The sequence below is a fragment of the Nuphar pumila genome, chromosome 16, assembly GCF_984573655.1.
Source record: "Nuphar pumila chromosome 16, dmNupPumi1.hap1.1, whole genome shotgun sequence".
Lineage (NCBI taxonomy): Eukaryota > Viridiplantae > Streptophyta > Magnoliopsida > Nymphaeales > Nymphaeaceae > Nuphar > Nuphar pumila.
This window is the reverse complement of record NC_143264.1, coordinates 4,443,760-4,471,481: the sequence shown is the minus strand read 5'-3', so window position 1 is coordinate 4,471,481 and position 27,722 is coordinate 4,443,760. Positions and strand designations below refer to the sequence as shown.

General features: G+C 37.6%; 1 protein-coding gene across 3 annotated transcripts; it reads right to left on the bottom strand.

The window, feature by feature from the left end:
* Positions 1 to 89: 89 nt before the first annotated feature.
* Positions 90 to 25,620, bottom strand: LOC149812726 (uncharacterized). Of its 3 annotated transcripts, none has more exons than XM_089991571.1 (10): positions 25,264 to 25,620; positions 23,934 to 23,977; positions 20,251 to 20,356; positions 19,675 to 19,810; positions 16,722 to 17,401; positions 4,406 to 4,793; positions 3,663 to 3,972; positions 2,957 to 3,121; positions 1,677 to 2,177; positions 90 to 904 (listed from the first exon to the last, which is right to left on the bottom strand). In XM_089991571.1, the coding sequence occupies exons 1-10, from the start codon at positions 25,433 to 25,435 to the stop codon at positions 608 to 610; spliced, it is 2,799 nt and encodes a 932-aa protein (XP_089847697.1). In that variant the 5' UTR covers positions 25,436 to 25,620; the 3' UTR covers positions 90 to 607. The 3 variants fall into 3 exon arrangements, with proteins under 3 accessions (XP_089847697.1, XP_089847699.1, XP_089847698.1); XM_089991573.1 differs by having other exon boundaries at positions 3,663 to 3,966; XM_089991572.1 differs by having other exon boundaries at positions 4,406 to 4,790.
* Between the last annotated feature and the right edge of the window lie 2,102 nt (positions 25,621 to 27,722).

Here is a 27,722-nt window from a genome sequence, read left to right as displayed (position 1 = left end):
AGAAAAGCCACCCCCCCAAATCAAACACCCAAGTCCTGTTCTAACCAAAATAAGCAAGATACAACTACAATGAAGAGGAAAGGGAAACAAGAAGGAAATCAGAATGAGATGGTAATTCCCTTATACCAATTACAACAGGTTTAATACATCTGCTATAGCCAAAATTTACTCTACAGAGGTAAGAGTGGAAAAATAATGAAAACCCCACCATTTCATACTTGCCTTCCAAACCTAAGACCTCAAGAAATTTCAAGTAAAACAGAATGGAAAAAGAAAACAATGCTAAGATTTTCACCACCCACAATAATTCAAAACTAGAACTCACCAGAAAAACAACAGGGACAAAGGGAAGAGGAGGACCTACACATAGTCACATACCCTCCACTGACTAACTTAAAATGGTTAATAACGAGTCAATGACTGAATTCCTTCCAACCAAGGAATTTGACATTCTCTTTGAATACTAGGTGGAAACCGAACTTATTTCCACATTCCTTGTCGGCCACTTTTTGTATAAATATTTACACTCACAGATCCCAGGCCGATGATCCATGCACTTTTGCTCATTCTGTTTTTCCCTAAGAAATTCGTGTTAAATTATCAATTTTCAATAATTATTGGCCCAATTGATCTGTGCACGTTGTGGTTGCTGATACACTCCTGGTTGTGGCCCCACAACTTCCACAGCAGGGCCAATGGTCTGTGACTGCTGTAGAAGAGGAGGATGGACTGTCGCTGCCGCCATGGTCTGTGCTGGGTGAAACATCCCTGCAAATGCACCATGGCTTGCTTGTGTAGGACCAAATGTCATGTGTTGCCCCTGAGGCAGGTTGTAAAACAAGCTAGCCTGCAAACTGGAAACGTCCCGGCCAGGAGCAGGAACCCAGACACCCGAGCCTTCACTCTGAAACCAAAATAATTCATCACCGCCAACCAAGACTAATTTAGTTGAAATTTAGAGAAATAGAACAAAGATGCAAAGACTGATCCATGGTCATGCATTATCTTCATAACCATGATGCAAAAATCGATTTGTGCAAAAGACCCGCACCTGCACAAGTGCATCCCCCCCCCAACCACCACCACCACCACCACCACCACACCACACACACACATGCACACCCGAAACAAAGTGAAAACAGACCCAGCAAGTAGATAAAACACTGGCACAAGATTACATGCACGAGCTTCAGTAAAATACCTAAAATTATTGAACACCCTAGGCCAGCAATGATCAAGTATTCATATTCTTTAGTCCTCACATTCTGGTTATGATGATCTTTTCTGTAATTTCTCATATGCTAACAAGTATTGTCATCTTTAGTATCATGTACATGAAAAGTGTTTATAATTTATACACCTCTACATATATTTCATGCTTCTTATGTCCTTTTCTCATGCTCCTGTGTGCTATATATACACATTTTACACAGTGCATACTATCCAGCATCATGTATTAACATTTCTATGTACGTATATTTTATGTTTTTACATATATATTTTTTCCATATCGGAATAAGATCTATTTGAAGCCTCTCTCAAGTCTCTCCTTCAAAAGACAAAAAGAATCTCTGCGCTTTTCTTGGGGAGAAAAAACCATGTTACACCAGTCATACCAAAAATGGCAGCAACCAAATAAGCAATCAAGCTTGAAGTAAAGATAGTGTGAAGCATACCTGCTGCCCAGCAATATAGACATTATTTTCTTTGAACTGTGATCCTCCAATATCATCATTCCCACTAGAGTTTCCTGCAGTCACAGCAGGACCGGGGCCATATCCAGCTGGAGCTGAGCTGTAAGTACCATATCCTGCGGGCAACCCAACATTGGTTGCATTACCAGAATTTGTTCCAGGCTTGTATTGAGAAAGAGAGTACTTGACTGGTGTTGTAGCTGCAGCAGCAGGTGGCGGGTACATCAGACCAGCTGGAGGTTGCTGAGGGAAAGCATTATTACTCAGAAAATGATGAATAGATGGTGGTGGAACATAGAGAGGAGGGAAGTATTGGTTGTAGTGAAGGTAGTTAGGAGGATAATGTGATATATGCATGCCAGCAGGCTGCCTAAATACAGGCACAGGCTGTTGGTTTACAGCAATAGAGCTCTGCATAACTCCAGCAGTTTGAGTGCCAATAGGTGAGGGTCCAGTACTTGATAAAACAAGAGAATTTCCACTCTGCCATCACAAAATAAGTAATCAATACTCAAATAGTAAATCAGTATGGAGAAAAGATATGAACACATCCTCAATAATTTATGGGCAAAAACATACAGACAACACTGAACAAACAGGAAAAAGGAAAAGTCATGACCAATAACATCTGCATGTGTTTTTGCATGCTGCTATGCACTTCCATGACGTGTGAAATGTCATATGATTTTCATAAGAGGCTCGAAATCTTGTTGAGAAGTTCATCAAATAGATTAGCCTTGTTGAGAAGTACATCAAACAGATTAGCAAACGCTGTTTCAGAGAGTGTTGAATCAGTGACAACATGTACAGCTCATAAGTTGAACTGCCAACAGCCAGACAAAGTGCTGCCATGTCACCAAAATCAGATAGTGGCATGAGAATTAACAAAAAGGTTACAGAACATTTTGAAGGATATAGTTAGGCGTGTAAATGCCATAGCACACCATTAGAAAATTGATAACAGAATACAACAGAGGCACGCACATGCAGTAGAACACCATTGGAAATTGATAACGGAATACAACAGAAGTAATAACGAAATTAGTTTTCAATCATAAAAACTTTTCTTCAAGTAGAATTACAAAATATTGAGTAGCAGACTTCTATTGAAAACAAAAAGACAATGACAACTGACAAACACTGGCAGTCTATGTGTCACCTTATAAACACGAAACAGGCAATTATGGTGATTCAGAACTAGAAACCACAGTAATGAATATCATCCAATGTAAAATAGATGGAAACAAGTAGAATTCAACCACCTCTTGCAGCGATGGGCCTGACTGAGCGGATAATACAGCAATATTTCCATTGTATTTTGCAGCAGAACCTGCCACAACGAATTGGGTAAAACGAGCATCACCATCAGTGCCATGCCGATAGAATGGAGTGTAATAGCCTGCTGATGGATCAAATGGTTGCTGGACCTAAACAACAGAATGAAGCATGAGAACAATTTAGGGCACAAAGAGAATGGAAAGCTGTGACACATAATATATTCATGGCAAAACTCTCCGCTTGATATAAAGATCTCATACATGAGAACAATTTATTCAAAATAATTGAATAGTAAAGAGTTAGAACATATAATCTATTCATGACAAAACAAGGAGTTGAGATTGCCATGAAAAGCCCAGATCTTCAACTCCTAATAAAGTTCCCCAAAACACTCAAAAGGAGTGGATCTTGGCTTCTTGCACTAGTTAATTACTCTAGAGAGTCTTAAACTTCACCTAGACCAAAACTTCTAAACCATAAAGTAGTGAAAATTCACCAGGTGCATATTAAACAGTTACCAAATTCGACAAAATCATTAAAATTCTAAAGAAATAACAAATAACTACATATCATTAATATCTTGACATCACCCATCATTAAGGGTAAGATGTGCTGTTAGGAATGTATTGCACGAGAGAGAGTGAGAGAGTCATACAGTCGAAAGTCAGATATAAAGGTTAAAGGGCTTACAACAAAGTTTGGAAGGCGAGAGACATCACAGCCCTGAGATTCACTGCCTTCAAGTGGAGGAAATTGGCTGCCCAGTATTGGTGGAATCAAACCAAAGCTAGAATAGTTAGTAGTAGTTTGTACCACAGGGTACTGCGGACCTCCTGGTGCAAGACCTGCATCTGACTTTGATTGATCAGATTCCAAACCCTCCATGGCATTCGTTGAAGCATTGGCATCAGTGGATAAATTTTCCGTTACATGAGGGGTTGATTGTGGGGCATCAAGATACTCGCTTTGATTAGCTAATGATGCATGAGGAGTGCTGCACCTATTCAAACATCCATTAAGTTATGCAGAGATATAGATGAAAAGAATAAAATGGTTATTCTCAAGGTACACTGATGGACAGCCCCAGGTGAGTTACATTACACACTAGAACCATCATCTATAAGTGTACTCTACTCTGCAGCTACCATATTTAACCCCCATGAAATGAAAACACCATTAAATTTTACAACAAAATTCCCTGACAGAAATTCAGTTTCACACTTAGGAACTCAACCTTTGTGAAGCATGCTGAACACATTTTTAAAGCAAGCTTCTAGAAGGTCAATTTCTGCAGGTTAAGTGAACTTACAGGTCCCCACTCAGTAGGGAAACTTCCAGTTGCAAGAAAATACCCAATAAAGATAATAATTGGGATAAATCTAACTCAAGATGCAAAGCAGGAAAATATCCAACAACGAAAAGTAGTTTTGTACCTTGATGAAGGTTCCTCGGCAGTATCATCTACCACTTGGGATGACTCAGATAGAGCTGTAGAGCTTTTCCCACCATCCAGATCACTTGATACCCCACACACTTCAAAACTTGCACCAAAGCTTCCAAAACTCAAAGCAGACCTTTCAGCCTCAGGCACTTGAAGGTGATTTGGAATAATGACATGCTGACCATCTGAGAAGTGAAACTCTTCCAGCTTCTTTTGAATCTTTGAAGTAGCTTCCTCCGACACAATTGATCGTGAAGGCAATGGCCGGGAATTCACTTCATTCACGCTTGTCATGGTAGTGGATGTACTCTGGTTTCCAGAAAGTTGAGCAGAACTTGCAATTGTGGGCTTTGGTTTCCACTCCTTGCTAGGTCCAACTGCTGGAGAAGAGAAGGTTTGCACCCATGTTAGTCATATTGCATACCATTGCCCATAGGGACAAGTATTCATCAATGCATATAATGCTGCATTGGGATAAGAAACATGTACAAAGAAGTTACTTCAGCAAATAATAAGAGTACAAATACCCACAACGTGTCTGGATAAACATAAATGTGAGGACTGTTAAAAAATGTAATATCATAATGTAATTCTTTTTAGTTTTTTTTACCATAGTTATGTATTCTAGTTAGAAACTAGTTAGGCTAGTTAGAAACTAGCCAGGTTAGTTTTTTTAGCCTTTATTTTTAGACCCTTTTAGACTTTACTTTTTGACCAAAGTCAAAAAGTAAAGTGTACTAGGGAGTCGTTGGACTCCCAACGCTTGGGAGCCCAACGACTCCCGCTTGAAGTCCTCTTTGTGTATTATAAATGTGGGGCTATTTCCCCTTATTATGTATGACTTTTGTAAGGGTGTTTTACCCATTCAATAAATTCTTTTTCTCCCTTTATTGAATACCTCTTTTTTGGGTATTATTGTATGAACTCGTGTAGTTCTTATGTGTCTTCTTTTTTGGTATTTTGGTTGAAGCCATTTGAAGCTTCCTTTGGTGATAATCCAAGAGCTCATCTTCTTACATGGTATCAGAGCTCGGTGATCAAGCTAAGCTTGTTTTCGGTGCATTGAGAAACGTGCCACTCAAATTTTCAGAAAAGGAGTGAAGTTGCTTTCAAAATCGTGATTGTGTAAAGAGCTTGGAAGAGCACTTGTACTCACTATCGGTGGTAGAGTTCTTATTATCCTCTCTTTTCTCATTTCCTATCTTTATTATCTCTTTACTCGTTTCTTTTCTAAAAAACCATGTAAAATGGATGACAATGATAATGTCACCATTAAACCCATCAAGCTTAATGATTCCAACTATGTTACATGGGCTTCAATAATGAAGCACCTCATATTGGGAAAGGGGTTGTTGGGATTAGTTGATGAAACCGATTTGAAACCTAAACTAATTCTTACAAAAGTAGGAGAGAAAGAAATACCTCTTACGAAAGTTGAGAAAAACAAAGTTATTACCACTTACAAAAAGTAGTAGAAAGAACGGAGGATGGGACATGCCAAGATTATTATGTTTTGGCTTATAAGTAGTGTTGACATCAAAAAATGCTCAAAGCCTTGCAAAGTTTGAACATGCTAATGATGCTTGGGATTACCTTAAGAGAATGTATTCTCTTAAAGACATTGCACATGTGTGCAACCTACAAGACAAAGTTCGTAATATGGTTCAAGGGGACAAGAGTCACAACAACAACAATTACGCCTTCATCCCAAAACAATTGTTCGGCGATATGAACCAACAAAGAAAATCATTCTGGGTCTTCCACATGAATCCTTCTCCTCCAATCATTTCTATCCAATGTCATGTCCTCGGTAAGGTTCAAAGCATTCATATCCTTTCCTATCATCTCCATCCAAGTCTTCCTAGGCCTACCCCGACCTCTTTTAACAAATATGTTTTCCCATTTTTCCATCCTTCTAACTGAAGCATCATTAGGTCTTCGTCGAATATGTCCAAACCACCGTAAATGATTCTCTCCCATCTTATTTTCAATGGGTGCAACGCCTACCTTCTTACGTATCTCCTCGTTCTGAATCTTATCTTTTATTGTATTTCCACACATCCATCTAAGCATACGCATCTCAGCTACACTCATTTTTTGAATATGATGTCTCTTGGCAGCCCAACATTCCGTACCATATAGTAAAGCGAGCCTAATAGTCGTCCTATAAAACTTTTCCTTCAACCGCAATGGCATTCTACGATCGCACAACACTCCAGTTTCACTTTTCCATTTCATCCACCCAACATTTATCCTATGATTTACATCTCCATCAATTTCTCCATACTTTTGAATGATAGATCCCAAATATTTGAAACAATCATCCACTGGTATTTCTTGCTTACCAAGCTTCACTACACTCCCATCACTACTTCTTTGCTTACTAAACCGACATTTCATATATTTTGTCTTACTCTTACTCAACTTAAAACCTCTTGCTTCCAATGTTTGTCTCCATAATTCTAACTTAGCATTAACCCCATCTCTAGACTCATCAATCAAAACAATATCATCAGCAAACAACATACATCACGGCACATTTTCTTGAATCGATCTCGTAAGCTCATCCATCACTATAGCAAATAGGAAAGGGCTCAAAGCAGATCCTTGATGTAACCCAACCGTTATAGGAAAATTGGTTGTCACCCCTCCACAAGTGCGGACATTGGTTACTACTCCTTCATACATATCCTTAATTATACTAATGTACTTGAGAGAAACACCTTTCTTCATCATTGCCCACCAGAGAACGTCCCTAGGTACTCTATCGTATGCCTTCTCCAAATCAATAAAAACCATATGCAAATCTCCGTTCCTCTCTCTATTTCTCTCAATAAGTTGTCTAAGAAGATGTATAGCTTTCATAGTTGATCTTTCAGGCATAAAACCAAATTGATTCTCCGATATCATGACAACCTTCCTCAACCTAGACTCAATCACCCTCTCCCAAAGTTTCATAGTATGACTCATGAGTTTTATACCACGATAGTTTGTGCAATCTTGTATATCACACTTATTCTTATATAGAGGCACCAAAGTACTCTTCCTCCACTCATTAGGCATCTTATTTGTCCGCCAAATCTTGTTAAAAAGATTTGTCAACCATTCTAAACCTTTCTCTCCCAAGCATTTTCAAGCCTCGATAGGTATACCATCTGGGCCAACTGCCCTTCTTGATTTCATTTTCTTCAAAGCCTCTGCAATTTTTTTCTTTTGAATCTTGCGCATGAAGTCACGATTCATCTCATGAAAAGGAATTGACAAGTCTCCAAGATCCTGAGCATGACTTCCATTAAATAGCTTATCAAAATAATCTTTCCATCTCTCCTTAATCTCCTCATCTTTGACTAAAACCCTTTGTGTTTTATCTTTGATACATCTAATCATACTCAAATCCCTCGATTTTCTATCTCTCATCTTTGCAAGCCTATAAATATCCTTCTCGCCCTCTTTGGTATCCAACTTGTCATAAACCTCCTTATATACCTTATCCCTCGCGTTTTGAACTACTTTTTTAGCTTCCTTCTTTGCTATCATATACTTCTCCAAATTCTCATTATCACGACTCTTACTTAGATTTCTATAACACTCTCTTTTAACCTTAATAGCTAATTTGACATCCTCGTTCCACCATGATGTATCCTTACCTAGCGGTGCACTGCCTTTAGACTCACCCAATACCTCCTTAGCTACCTTTCTCATGTCACCCGCTATCTCATTCCACATTTAGTCTGAATCCTCCTCGAGACACCAATCAGCTTCCTTAACTACCTGCTCTACAAACATTCTTTGTTTAGCTCCTTTCAGTGCCCACCACTTAATTCTAGGATCTATCCTATGTCTATCCCTTTTCAAGGGGACAAGAGTATTAAACAATATTATAATAACTTGTCCGAGTGATAAGAAGAATTGGCTCTCCTTGAACCAAAGTGGCATTGTCCACAAGACATAAAACTCCATCAAAATCAAATGAACGTGAAGCACTTCTTTCAATTTATTAATGGGTTAAGATCGGAGTTTGAATCAACCAAATCTGTTCTTCTTCATCGAGGAAAGGTTTCTTCTATAGAAGACACAATAAAAGAGTTAAGTATGGAAGAGAATAGGCTCAAGAAAAGAATCTCTAGGAGTGATGATAAATTGGTTCTAGCCGTATCTAGACTGAAAAATCATGTACGTACATACAACCATCTACACTTTGGGAAGACAAATGATGAAAAACAAGGAAATGAATTTGAAAAAAGAAAAGTAATTTGTTACTATTGCCTAGAACCGGGACATGTAAAGACTTCTTGTCCAAAATTGAAGAAATCCTATGAAAAGAAGGTCGCTATGGTTGAATCCCCGCAAGAATCAAGTGAGTCATCTATTGAAAGCATGTCACTATCACAATTAGTGGAAGCGCTTCAATCACTTCTCAAAGGAACATCCTCATCCATCGGAGCCGTTGTTTCTTTCGTTGGCATTTTTGACCCGGTAATTCTCTTTGGTTCCTTGACTCAGGTGCTTCTTTTAATATGACACCAAACATAAATATGCTATCTAAATGTCATAACTTAAGTGAGTCGAATGTTTTTACCGCGGATGGCACATCTCTAGAAATCAAAAAAATAAAAAAATTTAAAAATATTTCTCAAAACTCAAAAGGATTTTGTATTCCGCAAATTAGATATATTGCTAAACTCAACCTAAATATTTTATCTGTCTCTCAATTAACTGACCATGGGTATAATGTTTCCTTCTCCTCTCATTATTGTCGAGTGCAGGATCACCAGTCAAGAAAGTTGATTGGGGAAGGCCATAGAGAAGGAGGCTTGTACTACGTGGATTTTTTGAAAATACCTAAGAGTACATTATGTTGTAATGTTTAGAAAATAAACTTAGATCTATAGCACAAGAGACTTGGTCATCCTAATATATCCAAGATCCAGTTTTTTCGAAACATGAAAAAGTTTTATAATTTGGAAGCCTTTACATGTGAAAAATGTATTATTAAAAAAATGAAAAGACTACCTTTTCAAAAAAAAACCTTTGTTTCTTCTTGACCACTTGTGTTAATACATTCAGATGTTTGGGGACATGCACCTGTTGTATCAAAAGGTGGTTTCATGTATTATGTAATTTTCGTAGATGACTTTACAAAACATACTTGGATTTATTTTCTTAAGCATAAATCTGAAGTTTTCTCATATTTTCAAATATTCCACAATCTAGCCAAAAATCAATTTAATAATGATATTTCAATATTTCGCACTGATTTAGGAGGAGAGTTTTTATCAAAAGAATTCAAAGATTATTTGAACTTATACAGTATTACACATCAAAAATCATGGCCCTATACTCCTCAACAAAATGGTTTAGCAGAAAGAAAACATAGGCATATTATAGAAACAACAAAAATTTTACTCATTACACATCAAGTACCAAAAACTTTTTGGGTCGAAGTCATTTTAACTGCAGTTTACATTATTAATAGGATGCCATCTTCCTCACTAAACAATATTTCTCATATTGAAAAGTTTTTTAAGCAAATTTCATATTATTCTAAGTTGAGGGTTTTTTGGTCAAATGTTTTATTTTTACAGATAAAAATGACAAATTCTCTCCACGAACTATTCCCTGTGCCTTCTTAGGGTATGTGAGTCATCAAAAAGGCTACAGATGCTTTGTTCTTAACACTAAAAAATTATATGTATCGAGAAATGTATCCTTCTTAGAAAAGAAAAGTTCTTTTGAAAGTGAGAATCCTACGAAAATAGATGAGTATTCTTTCTTGTTGGACTTAGTTCCAAAAATTAATGAAGGTGACATTGATGAAAGTCAAGATAATCAAAATGATATAACAAGTACAGAATGAATTGGTGGTAATCAAGATTGTATTCAATATTCTAGGCGGAAAATTTTAGAAAAACCATGTGATTTTGAAAAATATATTAAAGAACAAGGCCAAATATCAACTAGAAAGTCATCTAGAGTCTCAAAAGTTCCTAGAAAATTTGTGTTATATGAGTCGTTTTCACCAAAGTATCAAGCCTACATTGCCTTAATACACTCCTACGAAGAGCCTTCTAACTATGCTACAGGTAAAGAACAACCTAAATGGGTTAAAGCTATGACAATAGAATTAGAAGCCTTAGAAAAGGCAAATACCTGGATTATTCAAGACATTCCATCTAACAAAAAACATATTGAATGTCAATGGGTGTACAAAGTTAAAACCAAGAGTGATGGCACTCTTGAGAGGTTTAAAGCTTGATTAGTTGCCAAAGGTTATTCTCAAGAATATAGAATAGACTATGAAAAAACTTTGGCTTGGGTCGTTAGGATGACCACATTTAGGATCCTCATAGCGCTTGCTTCTGTAAAAAAATGGCATATTTATCAAATGGATGTCAAAAACGCATTTTTCAATAGAAACCTAATTGAAGAAGTATACATAGACCCACTACCAGGTATCAATATTCCTAAAGTAAAAACTCTTCGTTTAAATAAGGTTTTGCATGGACTTAAGCAAGCCCCAAAAGCCTGATATGATAAGTTTAGTCAGGTAATGTTTGATTTTGGTTTTCAATCTTATCTTACTGGCACAACTTTATTTGTTAAGAATTTGGATGCAAGTATTATTATTATTCTCCTTTATGTTGACGACATGATTAGCACTAGAAGTGATAAATAGTGAGTTAACAATATTAAAAAGTTTCTCAAAACACACTTTAAAATAAGTGATTTGGGTTTTTTAAAATTCTTTCTTGGCATAGAAGTTGCATACTCCTCTAGAGGCTATTTGCTAACTCAATCTAGATTTGCTCTAGATATTGTTCTCAGGTCGGGTATCTCAAATGGAAGATACATTGACACTCCCAAAGTTATAAATGTTAAAATGAAGATTAACGATGGAGAACTACTTGAAAATCCAACACCTTACAGATAACTTGTCGGGGCACTATCGTATCTTTTCATTACAAGACCTGACATTGCACGTACGATTCACATAGCAAGCCAATTTCAGCATGCTCCTTCCACTGTCCATATGGGAGTTGTTTTACGCATTATTAGATATATTAAAACTTCCATTTTTAGGACTTTTTTTGTGTGCTTCCTCCTTAGATTTAATTGCTTATAGTGATGCAGATTGGATAGGTGATTCCAATGATCAACACTCAACTACTGGTTTTTTGTGTATTTTTAGGTGAATCCTTGATTTCATGGAAGTGCAAGAAGCAACAAAAGGTCTCTCTCTCATCAACTGAAGCCGAGTATAGGGAGATGGCTACAACCACTATGAAAGTACTCTGGTTAAGGCACTTGCTTCATGATATGGGTGTTGAAAGTACAGGAGCATCAAGGCTATGCAACGACAACAAAAGTTTTATTTATATTGCCAGCAACCGAACATTCTACGAACGCACCAAGCATATTGAGATGGATTGTCACTACGTGCAACAGAAATTTCTACATGGCACCATTGATCTTCCCTATGTTTTCTCATAATATCAACTGGTAGACTTCTTTACCGAACCTCTCGCTGCTCCTCGATTTGACCTTCTCTTTAACAAACTTTCGGTTATTCAACCGTAAGTTTGAGGAAGAGTGTTAAAAATGTAATATCATAATGTAATTCTTTTTAGTTTTTTTGACCTTAGTTATGCATTCTAGTTAGAAACTAGTTAGGTTAGGTTTTTTAGCTTTTATTTTTGGACCCTTTTAGACTTTACTTTTTGACTTTCTACTAGGGAGTCGCTGGACTCCCAACAACAATATTTAGAGCCGTTGGGAGCCCAATGACTCCCTCTTGAAGTCCTCTTTGTGTATTATAAATATGGGGCTATTTCCCCTTATTATGTATGACTTTTGTAAGGGTATTTTACCCATTCAATAAATTTTTTTTCTCCCTTTATTGAATACCTCTTTTTTGGGTACTATTGTATGAACCCTTCTGGTTCTTATGTGTGTCCTCTTTTTCGGTATTTTGGTTGAAGCCATTTGAAGCTTCTTTTGGTGATAATCCAAGAACTCGTCTTCTTACAAGGACAACAAAACAAAGGTGGTGCCACTAGAAAGGCTTGTGTTTGTTGATCCAGATAAAGATCAAGCAAGATGCACCAGCATGTCAGAATGGTGATTGTATGCTTTTCTTTCCCCTAAACACCAGCAAGAAGAATGTTGTTGGAAAGAAGATAAACATTAAAATTTACAAGGAGAGAACAACAATGGAAAGCCATCCACAACTTATAGAAAGAGATGAACAGACACTACTGTGCTAGGTTTGAGGGAACTATTAATATCGACAAGCAAAGTAGCATTATACAAGAGGCAACCCATTGACAAAGTTGCTGAAATGCAAACAATGCACTTTTTTAGGACACTTACCGTTTCTTGATTCAATCATAAAGAGAACAGAAACCAAAATCAATTCTCCACAGAGAATGTCGCCTATACTATGACATTCTGAAAACACAACAAATAAAAGTCATCATTTAAACCCAAGTCAATTTCCCACAAAGAATGGTGCCCATATTATGGCATTCTAAAAAAAAATAAAAGACATAATTTAAGCCATTTGTGATAGACTGTTTTACAAATATGACGAGTATACCCACCTAAGCTTTTATGGACACTAAAAGATACACCTCAACTTAGGATTATCAAATCACCTAAGTCAGCTTTTGAAGTGTTCATCAAACACTCATTTTTAATCAACTACCACACTGTATTAACCTAAGGTCAAGTTTAACTAGGGTATAATGAGGCTCAGAAAGATCATTTTAGCCCTCTTTTGTTTTTGCCATATTCGACCTTTATGCAATCCTAGAACATCTCAATTTCTAGCTTTGCTGCACCACTCGTTGGGCTCCATGAATCCCATAGATTTTTGTCTTTCCATATTCCCATGAGTTGTAGATCAACATCACCACCTCATGACATTATCTTTTCCTTTACTTTTGGAAAGATAGCATCAAAGTGGAAAAATCATCAAATGCAGAGTACATGATTTTAGGACATGAGATAACCTTTGAAATCAGATGGAATAGAACAATTGGTCTTAAGCTATCAAATCAGTTTCTTTTTTCCTTTGACTAAATTTTTCGTTTTCACTTGTAGCTATGCAGTTTTTTGCATTTGATATTTAGACTAGTTTTAGTTTTTTTATTGATAATTTTGATATTAAGCACATGTCCATGATTTCAGGATTGGGAATATCCAGAAGCCATTATCATCGAGAAATGGAAAGGACGATTTTTTTCAAGGAGTTAAAAAGGACAGAGGAAAGTCTTCTCCTCTATCGAATGTCCAATTACTTGGATGTAATGGCAATTACCGATCTGGGTGTTATGGAAAACTTAGATGAGTTTTTGAATTAAGTGTACTTTCCAATATGAACCAAAAATTGGATAGGCCTATATATTTCCTGCATAAAATCATGGCACCGTATTTACTGCAAAACTCATTTGTTGATTAGGATTCAGATTGTTCAGCTTAGTTTACTTCTCGTGATCTCCCCTGAACAGTTTACCTTGACCCACCAAGCAGCATTTAAGGAATAGACTTCACCTATGGCATCAATGAAGTTATTAATGCACGTAGCTTTAACAGGCTGATATAGTGCTATGTAGGTTTTCTACCGTCCCTCTTAACCGTTCAAAGGGCCTAGCTATAAAGAACTGTGACTGGCAGGATTAAGTGGAAAGAACTGACCAGGTGATGCACATGGTTCCTTTTTCATGCCAGATAAAAAAACTTGTGGGTATCGTCAAAACTAGGCAAGTTTTCAAAGTACTACAACAAAGAAGAAAAGATGGAAGGAATTTGAGAGCTCAGTTATTTGTTCAAATTATATGAAAACCCCAAAAGAAGGCTACCGTTAATGAAAAAAAGCTCATCATAGAAAATATTTTGGAGATACTCATAATTTTAACAAAACGATAATTTTTTTCTCATCTTCCAAAACTTCTCCCATGAGTTCTGGTAATTTTGAAATGGCAGCGATATTTATAAGAAACCTTATAAGTAACCCCTCATGGGCCTACAAAACTGCTGTTTTTAATTCTAAACCACCAGATTCTCTAATTTGGCCGAAACCTGTGACTTGTCCCAGATCTTGGATCATGGGTCATAGTTGGCAAACCCGTGACTCGGATCGACCGACCCCTGTCTCGTGGGTCAGCGGGTCAACTCGGTAACTCGGATGGGTTAGGACCTAAATTTTTTTAGTGTTTTTTTAATTATACTTTAATTTTTTAAATATTAAATATAACACTGTTTTCTACAATGTGAATGCAAATAATCAAACTCCAAGCATCAAATTCACTAAATCAAAGCATCAAAGAATAGAAACTACAAAATATTTGCATAAAAAAATAAACTTCATAGTTGCACATATATAAGAACAATGAAATGAAACAAGTAAAAAAGGAAGGAAACCCCACACTGCACAAATTGTTGAGGGGGGGGGGGGGGGGGAGGAGGGGAAAGGGCACCATGTTTGTGTACCATGTTTGTGTGTGTAGTGTGGGATTGTGTAGACTGTGGACAATAAAATAAACCCCCAATAGTGTGCATCATGCACACTGTGATACAGAAAGTGAAAAAATCCCACCACTCTGGACAAAAAAAAAGAAATCTATGGCCCCCCAAGGCCACAACAGACACAAAGCAAAGAGAGAGTGAGGGCCTTGCTTCGATGAGAGAGAGAGAGGGAAGGGCATCGGCTCACCTTGCAGAGAGAGAGAGAGAGGGCCTCCTCGGCTCGCCTCGCAAAGAGAGAGAGAGCATCCTCAACTCGCCTCAGAGAGAGAGGACCTAATTGGCTCGCCTCACAAAGAGAGAGAGAGACTCCTCGGCTCTGCTTGCAGAGAGAGAGCACATGGCTGTCGACGGTGGCTGCCAGTGGTCATCGGTGGTTTCCGACCACCGTCAGTTCAAAGGCTAGGGTTTAAAAAGGGGCGAGAGAGAACAAGAAGGGTCGACATACCCTCATAGAAAAAAAATCCCTTTTAAAGGGTTAAACCAGTTCGTATTGAAATGAACCAGTACAAAATCCGAGACGACTCGACAAATCAGGACTGAATCGCCTCGTCGTGTCTCAGTCCTGAATCGAACGATTCTGGACTGAACCTGGTTAAACCAAGACGGGCCTGGTTCGATGGCCCAGTTAGTGGGCGATCCTATCCGACTCGAGAGATTCCTGAGTCGGATCACCAGGATTGTCAACTATGCCATGTGTCTCTAGCACACACCATCGTACGCTAGTTTCCCTATCCAATAAAGCACATGAACCTATGTGTGTGTGTGACACTTTAAATGCCATGCTTTATGGTGCAAGACATGGTCATAAGATCATAATTGCTGGTGTAGCTTGCCAAGCTAAAGATCCTGGTAGGCCTGCCTGGCAACATGAATAAATTACCAGCTATGTTACTTGGACACTGACATGGGCGTCGATGTCAGTGTCAGACACAATAATCGGTATCCAACACGGCAGGTCTTAAAAAACTAGACATAAGAGAAAAAAGAGAGATTTAAAGAATTATGCAAACAAAACCATAAAATATAAAATGCACATTCCTTTCTAGTTTGTAATTTGATCCTTGAAGATACACAAATGCCAATGACATAATATAAACATGTAAGTTTGCAAGTACAAAAACAAATCATCAAGACTAATCAACAACCACACTTTTAAGGCAAAACATAGAACAACAAAAACATATACATGACAAGTGTTGACAAAGTTGGACAAATATATCCATGACGCACAAAACAGGACACTCACTGGATACGGATTGTCCAAACACATTTTAAGGTGCAGTCACTCGTCACAAATGTCCAAAATTTTGGACACTCCTGATTTTAAAAACGGTGTCTCAGTATCGGGAAGTGTCTGACACTGATACATCAGCTTGGGAGAAGTGTCCATGTAACAAAGATTACCAGATCCTCCAATTAAATCCCAACCACTAACCTAAAGGATCAAATCCTAGTTTACCAGGGACATAGTCCAAATTATCCTACCCTTGTGTACTAGGGTTCTTGGCCAATTAACAAACTACAAGAAAAGCAAGGCAATGAACCACAATCTTGATATACGAGTAAATCTTGAACCAAGTAAAGAGAGGCAAGTCTGTGCAACATGTTTACATACTACATAAAATAGGAAATATACAACTACAAAACAGGAAAAAGATTTACAATCAAGAAGAAAAAGAAGAGTTGATAGATGTCTAAATAGAGAAAACCCACCATTAGTTTAAGGGCAGAAAAAATGAGAAAGAAAAATCATAAAAAGCAATGGCATGACAGTAAAGTACCTTTCTGAGGACCAGTAAGTGGTTGTGAGCGTGAACTGTAGTTAGATGAAGGCCTATTAATGATAGAACCAGACTGGGTGGATACAGAGACAGACTGAACCTCCTGGAGATGGTTTTTTTCCACTCCTTGAGTTTTACTTGTTACTGCCCCATGCAGGAAGGAGTTTTCAGTTCCCAATGCAGCCTTATCACTCACGGTCGATGATTGCTCGGAATCAGTTACATCACCAGAAGCAAGTTTATTGATGTGCAGGTGATCTGGCAAGTTTGGTGTGACCAACTTCACGTCTGAAGGAACTGTAGCAGTTGCCTCCTGATTTGGTTGATGACTTCCTGTTTCAGATTTAATAGCTCCAACTACACCTGGGACTCTTGGACCATGAGATGGATTTGGCACAGGATCAGGCAATGACGAATAAACACCTGACAGAGGCGGTGGTGTCTGAGTTGATAAACTTTGACTAGGATTTGCTGCAACTTGTCCACTCCTAGCAGCAACTACAGAAGCAGTGCTTCTTTCTACTTCAGATGGTGGCAGTTCCGGACTTCCTGCCTTGTTACTGTCAACCAAACTTTCTCTGGCAAGAGAACCCTCTATTCCATGTACCTGGGCTGCATGACCATGAGTAGCGTTCTCATATGTTGCACTTGTTGGGCCATTAGATGTTGCTGATATTGGGCTGCAAACAGAAAACATTCAATAAGCATTTTGTGCAAATAAAGCATGTAAACATCAAATATTTCAAAGACACATGCAAAAGCATATGACACCCATGAAATATCCTTTCAAGAAACAGTAACAGATTGTTGGCCAGTGCAGTACAAAGGCTGCCTTCTTTCCAGCACACTTTATTGTTGATAAGCTAAAACCAATAAAAATCCTCAAATAGAGTGCTTTGGTGATGAAATCAAGAGGAAAAAATTAAGATAATCAATGGATGCCACTATTACAATACCTCTTCATACATTGGAATAGTATTGGAGTTGGTCAATTTTAGCTAGCCCAACACTTCAAATGACAAAAGTAAAACAGCTTCCAGTTCCAACAGTAAATGATTCAACACTGACTGATCGATTATAGGTTTCAAGGATAAATGCATTTTTATGATAAAAGAAATAATCACAGCAACAACAACTACGCCTTCATCCCAAAACAATTGGGGTCGGCGATATGAACCAAAAAAGAAAATCATTATGGGTCTTCCACATGAATCCTTCTCCTCTAATCATTTTTATCCAATGCCATGTCCTCGGTGAGGTTCAAAGCATTCATATCCTTTCCTATCATCTCTATCCAAGTCTTCCTAGGCCTACCCCGACCTCTTTTAACTAATATGTTTTCCCATTTCTCCATCCTTCTAACTGGAGCATCATTAGGCCTTCGCCGAATATGTTCAAACCACCGTAAACGATTGTCTCACATCTTATTTTCAATGGGTGCAACGCCTACCTTCTTACGTATCTCCTCGTTCTGAATCTTATCTTTTATTGTATTTTCACACATCCATCTAAGCATACGCATCTCAGCTACACTCATTTTTTGAATATGATGTCTCTTGGCAGCCCAACATTCCGTACCATATAGTAAAGCGGGCCTAATAGTCCTCCTATAAAACTTTTCCTTCAACCGCAATGACATTCTACGATCGCACAACACTCCAGTTGCACTTTTCCATTTCATCCACCCAACATTTATCCTATGTTTTACATCTCCATCAATTTCTCCATACTTTTGAATGATAGATCCCAAATATTTGAAACAATCATCCACCGGTATTTCTTGCTCACCAAGCTTCACTACACTCCCATCACTACTTTGTTGCTTACTAAACCGACATTCCATATATTCCGTCTTACTCTTACTCAACTTAAAACCTCTTGCTTCCAATATCTGTCTCCATAATTCTAACTTAGCATTAACCTCAGCTCTAGACTCATCAATCAAAACAATATCATCAGCAAACAACATACACCACGACACATTTTCTTGAATAAGCTCATCCATCACTATAGCAAATAGGAAAGGGCTTAAGGCAGATCATTGATGTAACTCAACCGTTATAGAAAAATTGGTTGTCACCCCTCCACAAGTGCGGACATTGGTTACTACTCCTTCATACATATCTTTAATTATACTAATGTACTTGAGAGAAACACCTTTCTTTATCATTGTCCACCAGAGAACGTCCTTAGGTACTCTATCGTATGCCTTCTCCAAATCAATAAAAACCACATGCAAATCTTTGTTTCTCTCTCTATATCTCTCAATAAGTTGTCTAAGAAGATGTATAGCTTTCATAGTTGATCTTTCAGGCATAAAACCAAATTGATTCTCCGATATCATGACAACCTTCCTCAACCTATACTCAATCACCCTCTCCCAAAGTTCCATGGTATGACTTATGAGTTTTATACCACGATAGTTTGTGCAATCTTGTATATCACCCTTATTCTTATATAGAGGCATCAAAGTACTCTTCCTCCACTCATTAGGCATCTTATTTATCCGCCAAATCTAGTTAAAAAGATTTGTCAATCATTCTAAACCTTTCTCTCCCAAGCATTTTCAAGCCTCGATAGGTATACCATTTGGGCCGACTGCCCTTCTTGATTTCATTTTCTTCAAAGCCTCTGCAATTTCTTTACTGATTTCAATGTGTCAACATCAATCAAGTTTCTTATTATTTCCAGCAACATGCTGCATCAAACAAGCTCCCATGGCAGCAGGGCATGCAGTTGCATGTGTAGCACAAATAGATGGTCATAACACAAGGGAAGCAGTGGCTCATAAACATAGCAGCAATGCAAATAAGAGAAACATGTCACATGAAATTTAATAAGCTTGCATTCAAGAAAAAGTCCAATATCAAAAAATATGCAGACATATAAGATGACTCAAATCTTTTGTTCCTAGATGTTTGGATGTGCATGGAGAGGTTATGGCTAAAGTTACCTTGATACAGGACTCTTCATCTTGTTCTCAGAAGTCTGTGTTGCAGATGAAGATGTTGCCAGGGGAGCTCCTTTGTCTGTTGTTTGGTCAGCCCCATTTTCCTTCGCAACACTGGAGTTTTTTCCACCACCAACATCTGACCAGATAGAAAATGTCAAAAAATCTTCATATTATTCCATAAACATTCGCAAGCTTCGCTTGTAAGAGAGAGAAAGGTAACATATAACCTTTCAAACACATGGAACAGAAGGGAGAAAAAAACTAGTAACAATCAAGGAGGTTCATATTTTTTCCCATATGCATTATTGGATTTTGCTCATTATAAAATATACAAACAGGGCAATATGTGAAACAAGCTTAAGAAGTTCACACATACAAACAAAGTAGTCAACTTCTGCTCAACAAAGCATCATATTATCTGATAACTACAGGCAGGAAAAAGAAATTGGTTGAAACTATCAACTGAAAATGAGAATCAACTCATATATCAGTAAGAATTCAGACATGATCCAGTTAAATAACCAGACTGACTACCAAAATGAAAATATATTTGCACTGAGTCTTAAAAAATTGTACCATGTGAGATATAACGAGAAGACACACTCCCTCTCCCACCCCTCCCCCCTTGGCCTTGCATACCACCTCTCCACCTTTGATCACCAGACTCCTTGTTGTTTGCATTCTACAAAACCATTTATGGAAAATTAGCATCACAATCAAGCAGAAGAGGAATGAGTCCCCTCACAACTCTTTGCATATCCGAAATAAATGTTAATCTACCACCAGATAACAAGGTGAAACAAAACATATCATGGAATTCATTTCAATATGAAGAAAAAATCTAAAAAAACACAAAACAAGATTTCTAACAGAATAAAGTATTCATCAGATCTAGAGGAGCCCCATACTTCCCTGACAAACACCATACATCACATTACTATTGACAATACAGCATAGCAAAAAACAAAGAACATGCATTTCAAGAAATGTGCAGCTTGGGTAGAAATGTTATGATAAGGATATTTAGAGCCTATTTTTTTATCATTTATGTTGATGCTTAGAGAGTTCAATTAGGGTTCTAGGTGATTCCAACAGGGTTCATTGACAATGTGTGTTTCTAAACAGCAGGCTCAATATATGATTTCTGTTTTTTCGGGGAAATTATACATGTGCTATGCAAACCCCTTTCAAATCCGAATTACTGTTTATGATCTTTCAACTGACCAAAACCACAGACAGATGATCTTTGAACAATGCAAAGAAGAAAGCTGCTATACAATGAAACCACAAAGAACAATCTTTTAATAGATCCATCTTTATTCACACTTTTCCAGCTGCTCTTTTCTTCAGAATTATTTTCAGAAATTATCTTTAACTTCAAAATGTTAGGCTTATATGGACTTCAAATTTTGGTTTTTCCTAATGCCATTTACTGAGACCTCAGGACCTCACAAGAGCTCAACAGTTGGATGCTGATAGACGTTCCGATGCTGTGAAAGAGAAAGCTGAGATAATGACAAGCATGGTGCCCCTGCTCCCTTACAAGGTAATTCCTATTAAAAAAACCTTAGAAATAAAAAACACGAATATTTTTTCCATTTTTTTAGCAAAATGTTTTATCCAAACACCATAAAAGAAGCATGAACAGCATACGAAAGGTACATGTGTAAATGGCATCCATAGACACCTACTTTCACTTAGAAAGCAGATAAGCAATAATATGAGGGTTCCATGCAGTAGAAGAGATCAACAACACCCACACGGTTATAAAGCATTCCACATGGAATTGTCTAACATAAAGTTACATATTTCACTTCTGATGAAAATCAATCAAACAACAATTAAAGATAACATTAGCTAGCACTGAATGATTCTATATACCACGCAAACCATCAATATCAGCAGTAGTTAGCCAATATTTGAAACCATAAGTTTAATCAGCAAAACTCCTTCATAACCTTAGTCAAAAGCGTTGACTAGAACTGACTAGTCCACCTAGTCGGTCTAGGCGTAAGTGAAACGCATAGGCTTTGCAATTCCTAGGTGAGTACCTTAAAAGGTACCAATCAGTGTTGTTAAAAATGTGCCTCAAAGCGAGGCCTCAAGGCGCAAAAGGTGTGCCTCGCCTTGAGGTGCGGCCCTATGTGCCTTGAGGCGCACTTAAATAGCAAGCCCATGGTGCATGCCACATGCACTATGAAGCGTATGCCACGGGGCGAGGCACGCCTTACCCTGAGGTGTGCGCCTCATTTGATTAGGTCAAATGAGTGTCAAACCATCAAAGCCCCATTTGACCCAAATTTGGGGAGAGCCTTACCCTTATTAGGGTTGGTCCCTCTCTTCTTTCCCTCTCTCGCCGCTCAATCCAAGGTTGTATGTATCGTATAGTAACCCGTATCGGTTGGGCCTATAGTTACAGCGTATCGTATCATAAATTTTTAATAAAAAATCAAAAATCAAGAAAAATCAGAAAAGATAGCCAAAATGCTAAAAAATCATAACACTTGAAACAATGATGAATTTCACAAAATACAACCATAAAATCACATATGAAGCATTTATGTCTTGGTATGAATGGCATGCATAAGACATTGAACCTTAAATAATCAATATAATATGCTATAAATGGCAAGCTCACAAGAAATATGCAAACTATGAAATAATATGCATATTAAATAATGAATCTAAGCTAATAAGTTACAAGATTCATAATAATGTGTGTTTATTTTACATAAAAAAAACAAATTGTTTTTTAATCCGTAAAAAAGAAAACCCCGTAAGCATGTTTAATATTACTTATTATGTAATGTTATATATATATATATATATGTGTGTGTGTGTTACTGTGCTTCTGTGATTTTTTTTGTGAAAGGCTGAATTCATACTTTATGCTGATATGTTATGAGTAATTGTATATATAGTTATGTATATTGTGCAATATAACGTGAATTTTTATTAATTGAATTTTTATTTTTCTGTGAATGAATGCATAGTTAATCTTGTTAATTAATTTTTTCTATAAATGCCTGAAAACATGTTAATTTTGTTGATTAATTTTGTTGATATATGCATAGTTATTATTTTCTGAATTTTATTTGTTTCTGTGAATTTTTCTATAAAAGCCTGAAAGCATGTTTAGTATTATTTATTATGTAATAATTATATATGTGTGTGTGTGTGTTATTGTGCTTCCGTAATTTTTATTAATTGAATTTTCATTTTTCTGTGAATGCATGCATAGTTAATCTTGTTGATTAATTTTTTCTATAAAAGCCTGAAAACATGCTAATTTTGTTGATTAATTTTGTTGATATATGCATAGTTATTATTTTCTGAATTTTATTTGTTTCTGCAAATTTTTTTATAAAAGCCTGAAAGCATGTTTAGTATTACTTATTATGTAATATTATATGTGTGTGTGTGTTATTGTGCTTATGTAATTGAATATATATGTATATACAGTTATATATATGTAATTATTATATTCTGCAATATAATCTGCATTTCAGAATATTATATAATATATAATGCAATATAATCTGTATTTCAGCATCTACTTTTTTCTGTGAGATCTGAATTTCTTTTATTTATTTGTCTTTGTAGATATTTTTAAATGCTTTTTTAAGTTTTTTTTATTTGAGGCTTACGCTTTACGCCTCGAGGCTTACAAGTTACGCCTCGCTTTAGTTTTTTGTGGAGAGCTTCGCTACGCCTCAACGCTTTTCACAACATTGGTATCAATTGTGCCGACTAGGGCACCAAGTCAACAACTAAGCTGCCCCACCCAGGCGTGAGGGAAGTTCAGTTATTTATTATTATATATATTCTGTTAATTTTTTATATATATAATTATATATGTGTGTGTGTGTTTGTGTGATTTGTTCTGCGAAATGATGAAAACATGCTTAGGTAATTGTATATATATGTATATATATATATATATATAATGTGTGTGTGTTTGCTTTTGGGATTTTTTCTGTGAAACATTGAAAGCGCACACAGTTTTAATTGATTATGTTTATATATGTATATATATGTGTTACTTTGTTTCTGATGAATTTTTCTATAAAAGCCTGAAAGCATTGTTTGGTATTATGGATTATAAAATATGTTATTTATATACATATGTGTTATTGTGCTTCTGTGAAAAACTAAAGCATATTGTGTTAATACACACAAAACAAATATATGTTCTAGAATAAAATTATACAAGTACTTAATTCCTGGATCCAAATGTCAAATAAACAAGCACAAAATACCTCTTTCCTCTTGTCACGCTTTCTTTTCACCTCGTGGAAAGTATCTGCAAAACCATAAATGTACTTTACAATTGTCTCTTCAAGATGGCTGAAGAAATCAAAACATGTATAAACAAAAGATAAGAAACTGTGGTTGCAAGTAAAAAGTTCACTAGGTATTCACTCTATGAGGAAACAGTACATGTTGAAGTATGGGAAAACAAACCTGACAATCTTAAAATCGAGGGTTATTGATGACACAACAACCTGGGTAACTGTTTTAGGAAGCTACTTCCTATGTTACAGAATAAATCTAGACAGATAATTCTCAAAGAAAAACCTACAAACTTGTCTCTTCTTTTCTCTTAAAACTTCATCATTATCGACAACTTGATCCAACTAAGGATCCAGTCTGCAAGAACCACCTATCACCTGAGACTCTAAAGTTCTTAAGCACCGAGGTCTCTTTCTGTGGTCCATAAACAGGTTCTTCTGCTCTGTTTTCAGGAGGCATGCAATTACCAAGTAAGTCAACCATGTTAGTAGACCACTCGTAACCTCAAACGGAGCTACGGAATAAAAAAGAAACTAAATAATCTGCCCAGAATATGGAAGATCTGGTGGCAAAAGCAACAGCATAACCACCAGAACACAGACACAACTAGTGCCTTTGGCTCTGGTAGAAACTTTTCAGCCCTTTCTCAAGAATCACAAGTTAACATCTGATTGAATTGACAACTATCAATCCTTGCACAGACAGGATAAAAAAAAGAAATTAGTAATTAAAACCAGCACAAAATCAAACAAATCTCAGTTTTTTTCAAAGTCAACACAGCCCATCAGAAGTAAAATCAGAATTCATCTACCCAACAACCAAGAGAGAGAGAGAGAGAGAAAAGGTTGGGAGGGAGAGAAAGAAAGGTATGATCCTTGCTAGTGTACATGGACACCGGTATCACCACTATGGTCAATCAGATCCAATGGCTAAACCAACAACTAGCCAAATCAAAACTATATATCATCACTCGAACATGATCTTCTCCTCCCCAATCACAGGCTACAGTAGTTCCATAAAAAATAAGACCAAAAACAGCTTTTAAATCCCGGAAAAACAATAACCCATCAAAGCATTCGTTAAATAAACAGGAAAACAGAAGGGGAACACCCATCAAAATCAAATCCCCAACATGACCCACCTCAGATTTCCCACAGAAACCAGCGACCCTTGCCCCAAAACCCGATTCTGGCTCCGATTCGCGACACCCCAACAAACCCCAACCCCAAAAGCGAGACACCAACCAAAGGGAAAAGGGAGAAAACGTTACAAAAAATTTTGTGGGTGAGAGAGTACCTTGAAGGAGGAGTTTCTGAGCGGTCTCGTTGGGATCCATCGAGCACTCCTTGAGCATTGCGTATATCTCATCGTCGGAATGATTCCCCGCGATCTCTTTGATGTTCAGGATGGTCTTCCGCACGCTCGCGGGAACCGAGCTCGAGACCCCAACCCTAAATCCGCCGCTCATATTTAGAGTGAGAAAAGAGAGAGGGAGGTAAGAGAAGAAGAGATAGATGGGGAGGAGGGATGGCAGCTTAGGAGTAAAGGAATGGGGAAAATGAAGAAAACAACAATATTAAAAAACAAATGGTGGGGTGCTGAGGGGTGGCAGAGAGAGAGAGAGGGTTTTGAATCGTTGAAGTCTAGAGAGAGAAAGAGGAGGTAAGGGGAAGAAAGGAACACCTCTTATATGCAGTAGGGCTTTTGACAACAACAATATCAAACATTATTATTGAAAATAAGACACACAACATTCACACACAAAAGGCAAGAAGGGAAAACCCTTTCCACAATGCATGCTTATCAGAGGTAGTAAATTACCTAAATGCCTATAAGCTTTGCTAGGTATGGATATTTGGGACATGGATTTCAGTTTATTTACATGACTATCGCTTTTCAAAAAGGGTTACACTTTTAAAATTAAATTGAAAGATAATTATCTGGATGATAAGGAAATAGGGGAACTTTTTTTTATATTTAACTTGAAAAACTTTGGTTCAAGAGGGGGGGGGGGGGGGGGTATATTTAACGAGAAAAACTTTGGTTCAAGAGGCTGAGAGAAAGACTGATGCCTTACTCATATGACCAACTGCCAAAACGTTAAAAACCTCTTGCTCACCTGGAGATCTATTTCTTCAGCCTTGAGGCCAAAGAAGTGGACCCCCAATATCAAACTTTTAACATCCTTTAAGTTTAATTCATTAAGGGAGTGTTTGATTGTGCGAACGCCGCCGGTGTTCCTCTGTGCAACACATGTGGCCCACTAGTTCAGGCGAACGCGAGACACTACGTCCCTTGCATCCCTTTGAGACGCATTTTGGTGTATGGAACCCCTCGAACAAGGGAGGACATGACACCCTGGACACCTTTGGAAAAAAATGCATGTTTGGTGTCTTTGTCCAGGGCTGTCCACAGACAGGACATGGTGTCCTTGTCCTCCCCTGTCAGTGAATCTTAACACCCCCTAAGCTGACCCAGCTAACCAGATCTGCAGCATCCTTGTGGGTTAGAGATTATTGTTCTTAATCATCAAAGACTCGTGAGATTATCATAATGCTCAATTACTTTACATGGTCAGCTTTGAAAATGCATGCATAATCTATGATTTAACTTAAAGCAATATTTATAAGAAGACTAATTCATTACCAATAGTCTTGGCTGTGGATTCCTCTAAAATGCAAATAAGTGACCATGTGAGCTCGTTTTTTGTCATGTTCTAAACTAAATAGCGTGTATTCACGTGAACAATGCATAGTTCTTGACGTGAAGAGATCATCTTTGTACTTTGTATCCTTGCATATGACTTAAAAATACTCTTTGTCCAAGAATCTATACTCCTAACCTAAGTAGGACTCCAAGAGGGGCCCATGTGGGAGAGTCCAAACCCAAGTGGGAGTTCAAAGGGGGCATCCGAGCATAGTGGATTTTGGAGCTAGGATTGATCCTATCTGGAACATATCCAACACTGGGATGGATCTAGCTAGGTCAGACCTGAATTAAGGACGGGTCTATAACAATTTACCCCTCTTAAACACATTTTGTCCTCAAGGCAGGTAGTTCTAGTACTGAGTTGCCAACTGGTTATTCCCAGATTGCTTCCTCTACTGGGAGATCAGACAGGACTGGATGCCCGATGGGTGGGCTCGCCCTTATACAGCTTAAGGCGAGAGATGTAGAACACGGGGTTCACCTGGGTTCCTGTCGAGAGATTTAGGTGATAAGCCATGAAACTGATTCACTCGAGAACAAGAAATGGTCCATAAAAGCATGGAGCCAACTTGTGCAGTGATACTCGGTGAACCATGCTCTGGCGATGAGGCGACAACCTAAGGAGCACAAGGTTGCCCACCTGAAACTGTCGTAGCCTATGCTTCTTGTCATAGGCACACTTCATTCTCTCTTGTGTTGTTGCCATGTTTTGTTGCAATGACCGCAGAAGATGGTCTCTATGTAGTAGGGCAGACTCCATCGCGTCTGCCTATACAGCTCCACCAACGTACTCAACTATGGTCAGTGGAGGCCAACCATACACTGCCTGGGACGGAGTCATTTGTGTGGTGGAATGGTGAGCTATGTTATATGACCACTCAACCAAAGGAAGGAGTCTCACGCATGCCTTGGGTCGATCTCAAAAGAAGGCACAACGATAATCCTCTAAGTATTTGTTTAGCACCTCGGTTTGTCTGTCTGTCTGAGAATGGTACACGATACTCATGGCTAGCTTCGTCCCTTGCAAGTGAAATAACTCTACCCAT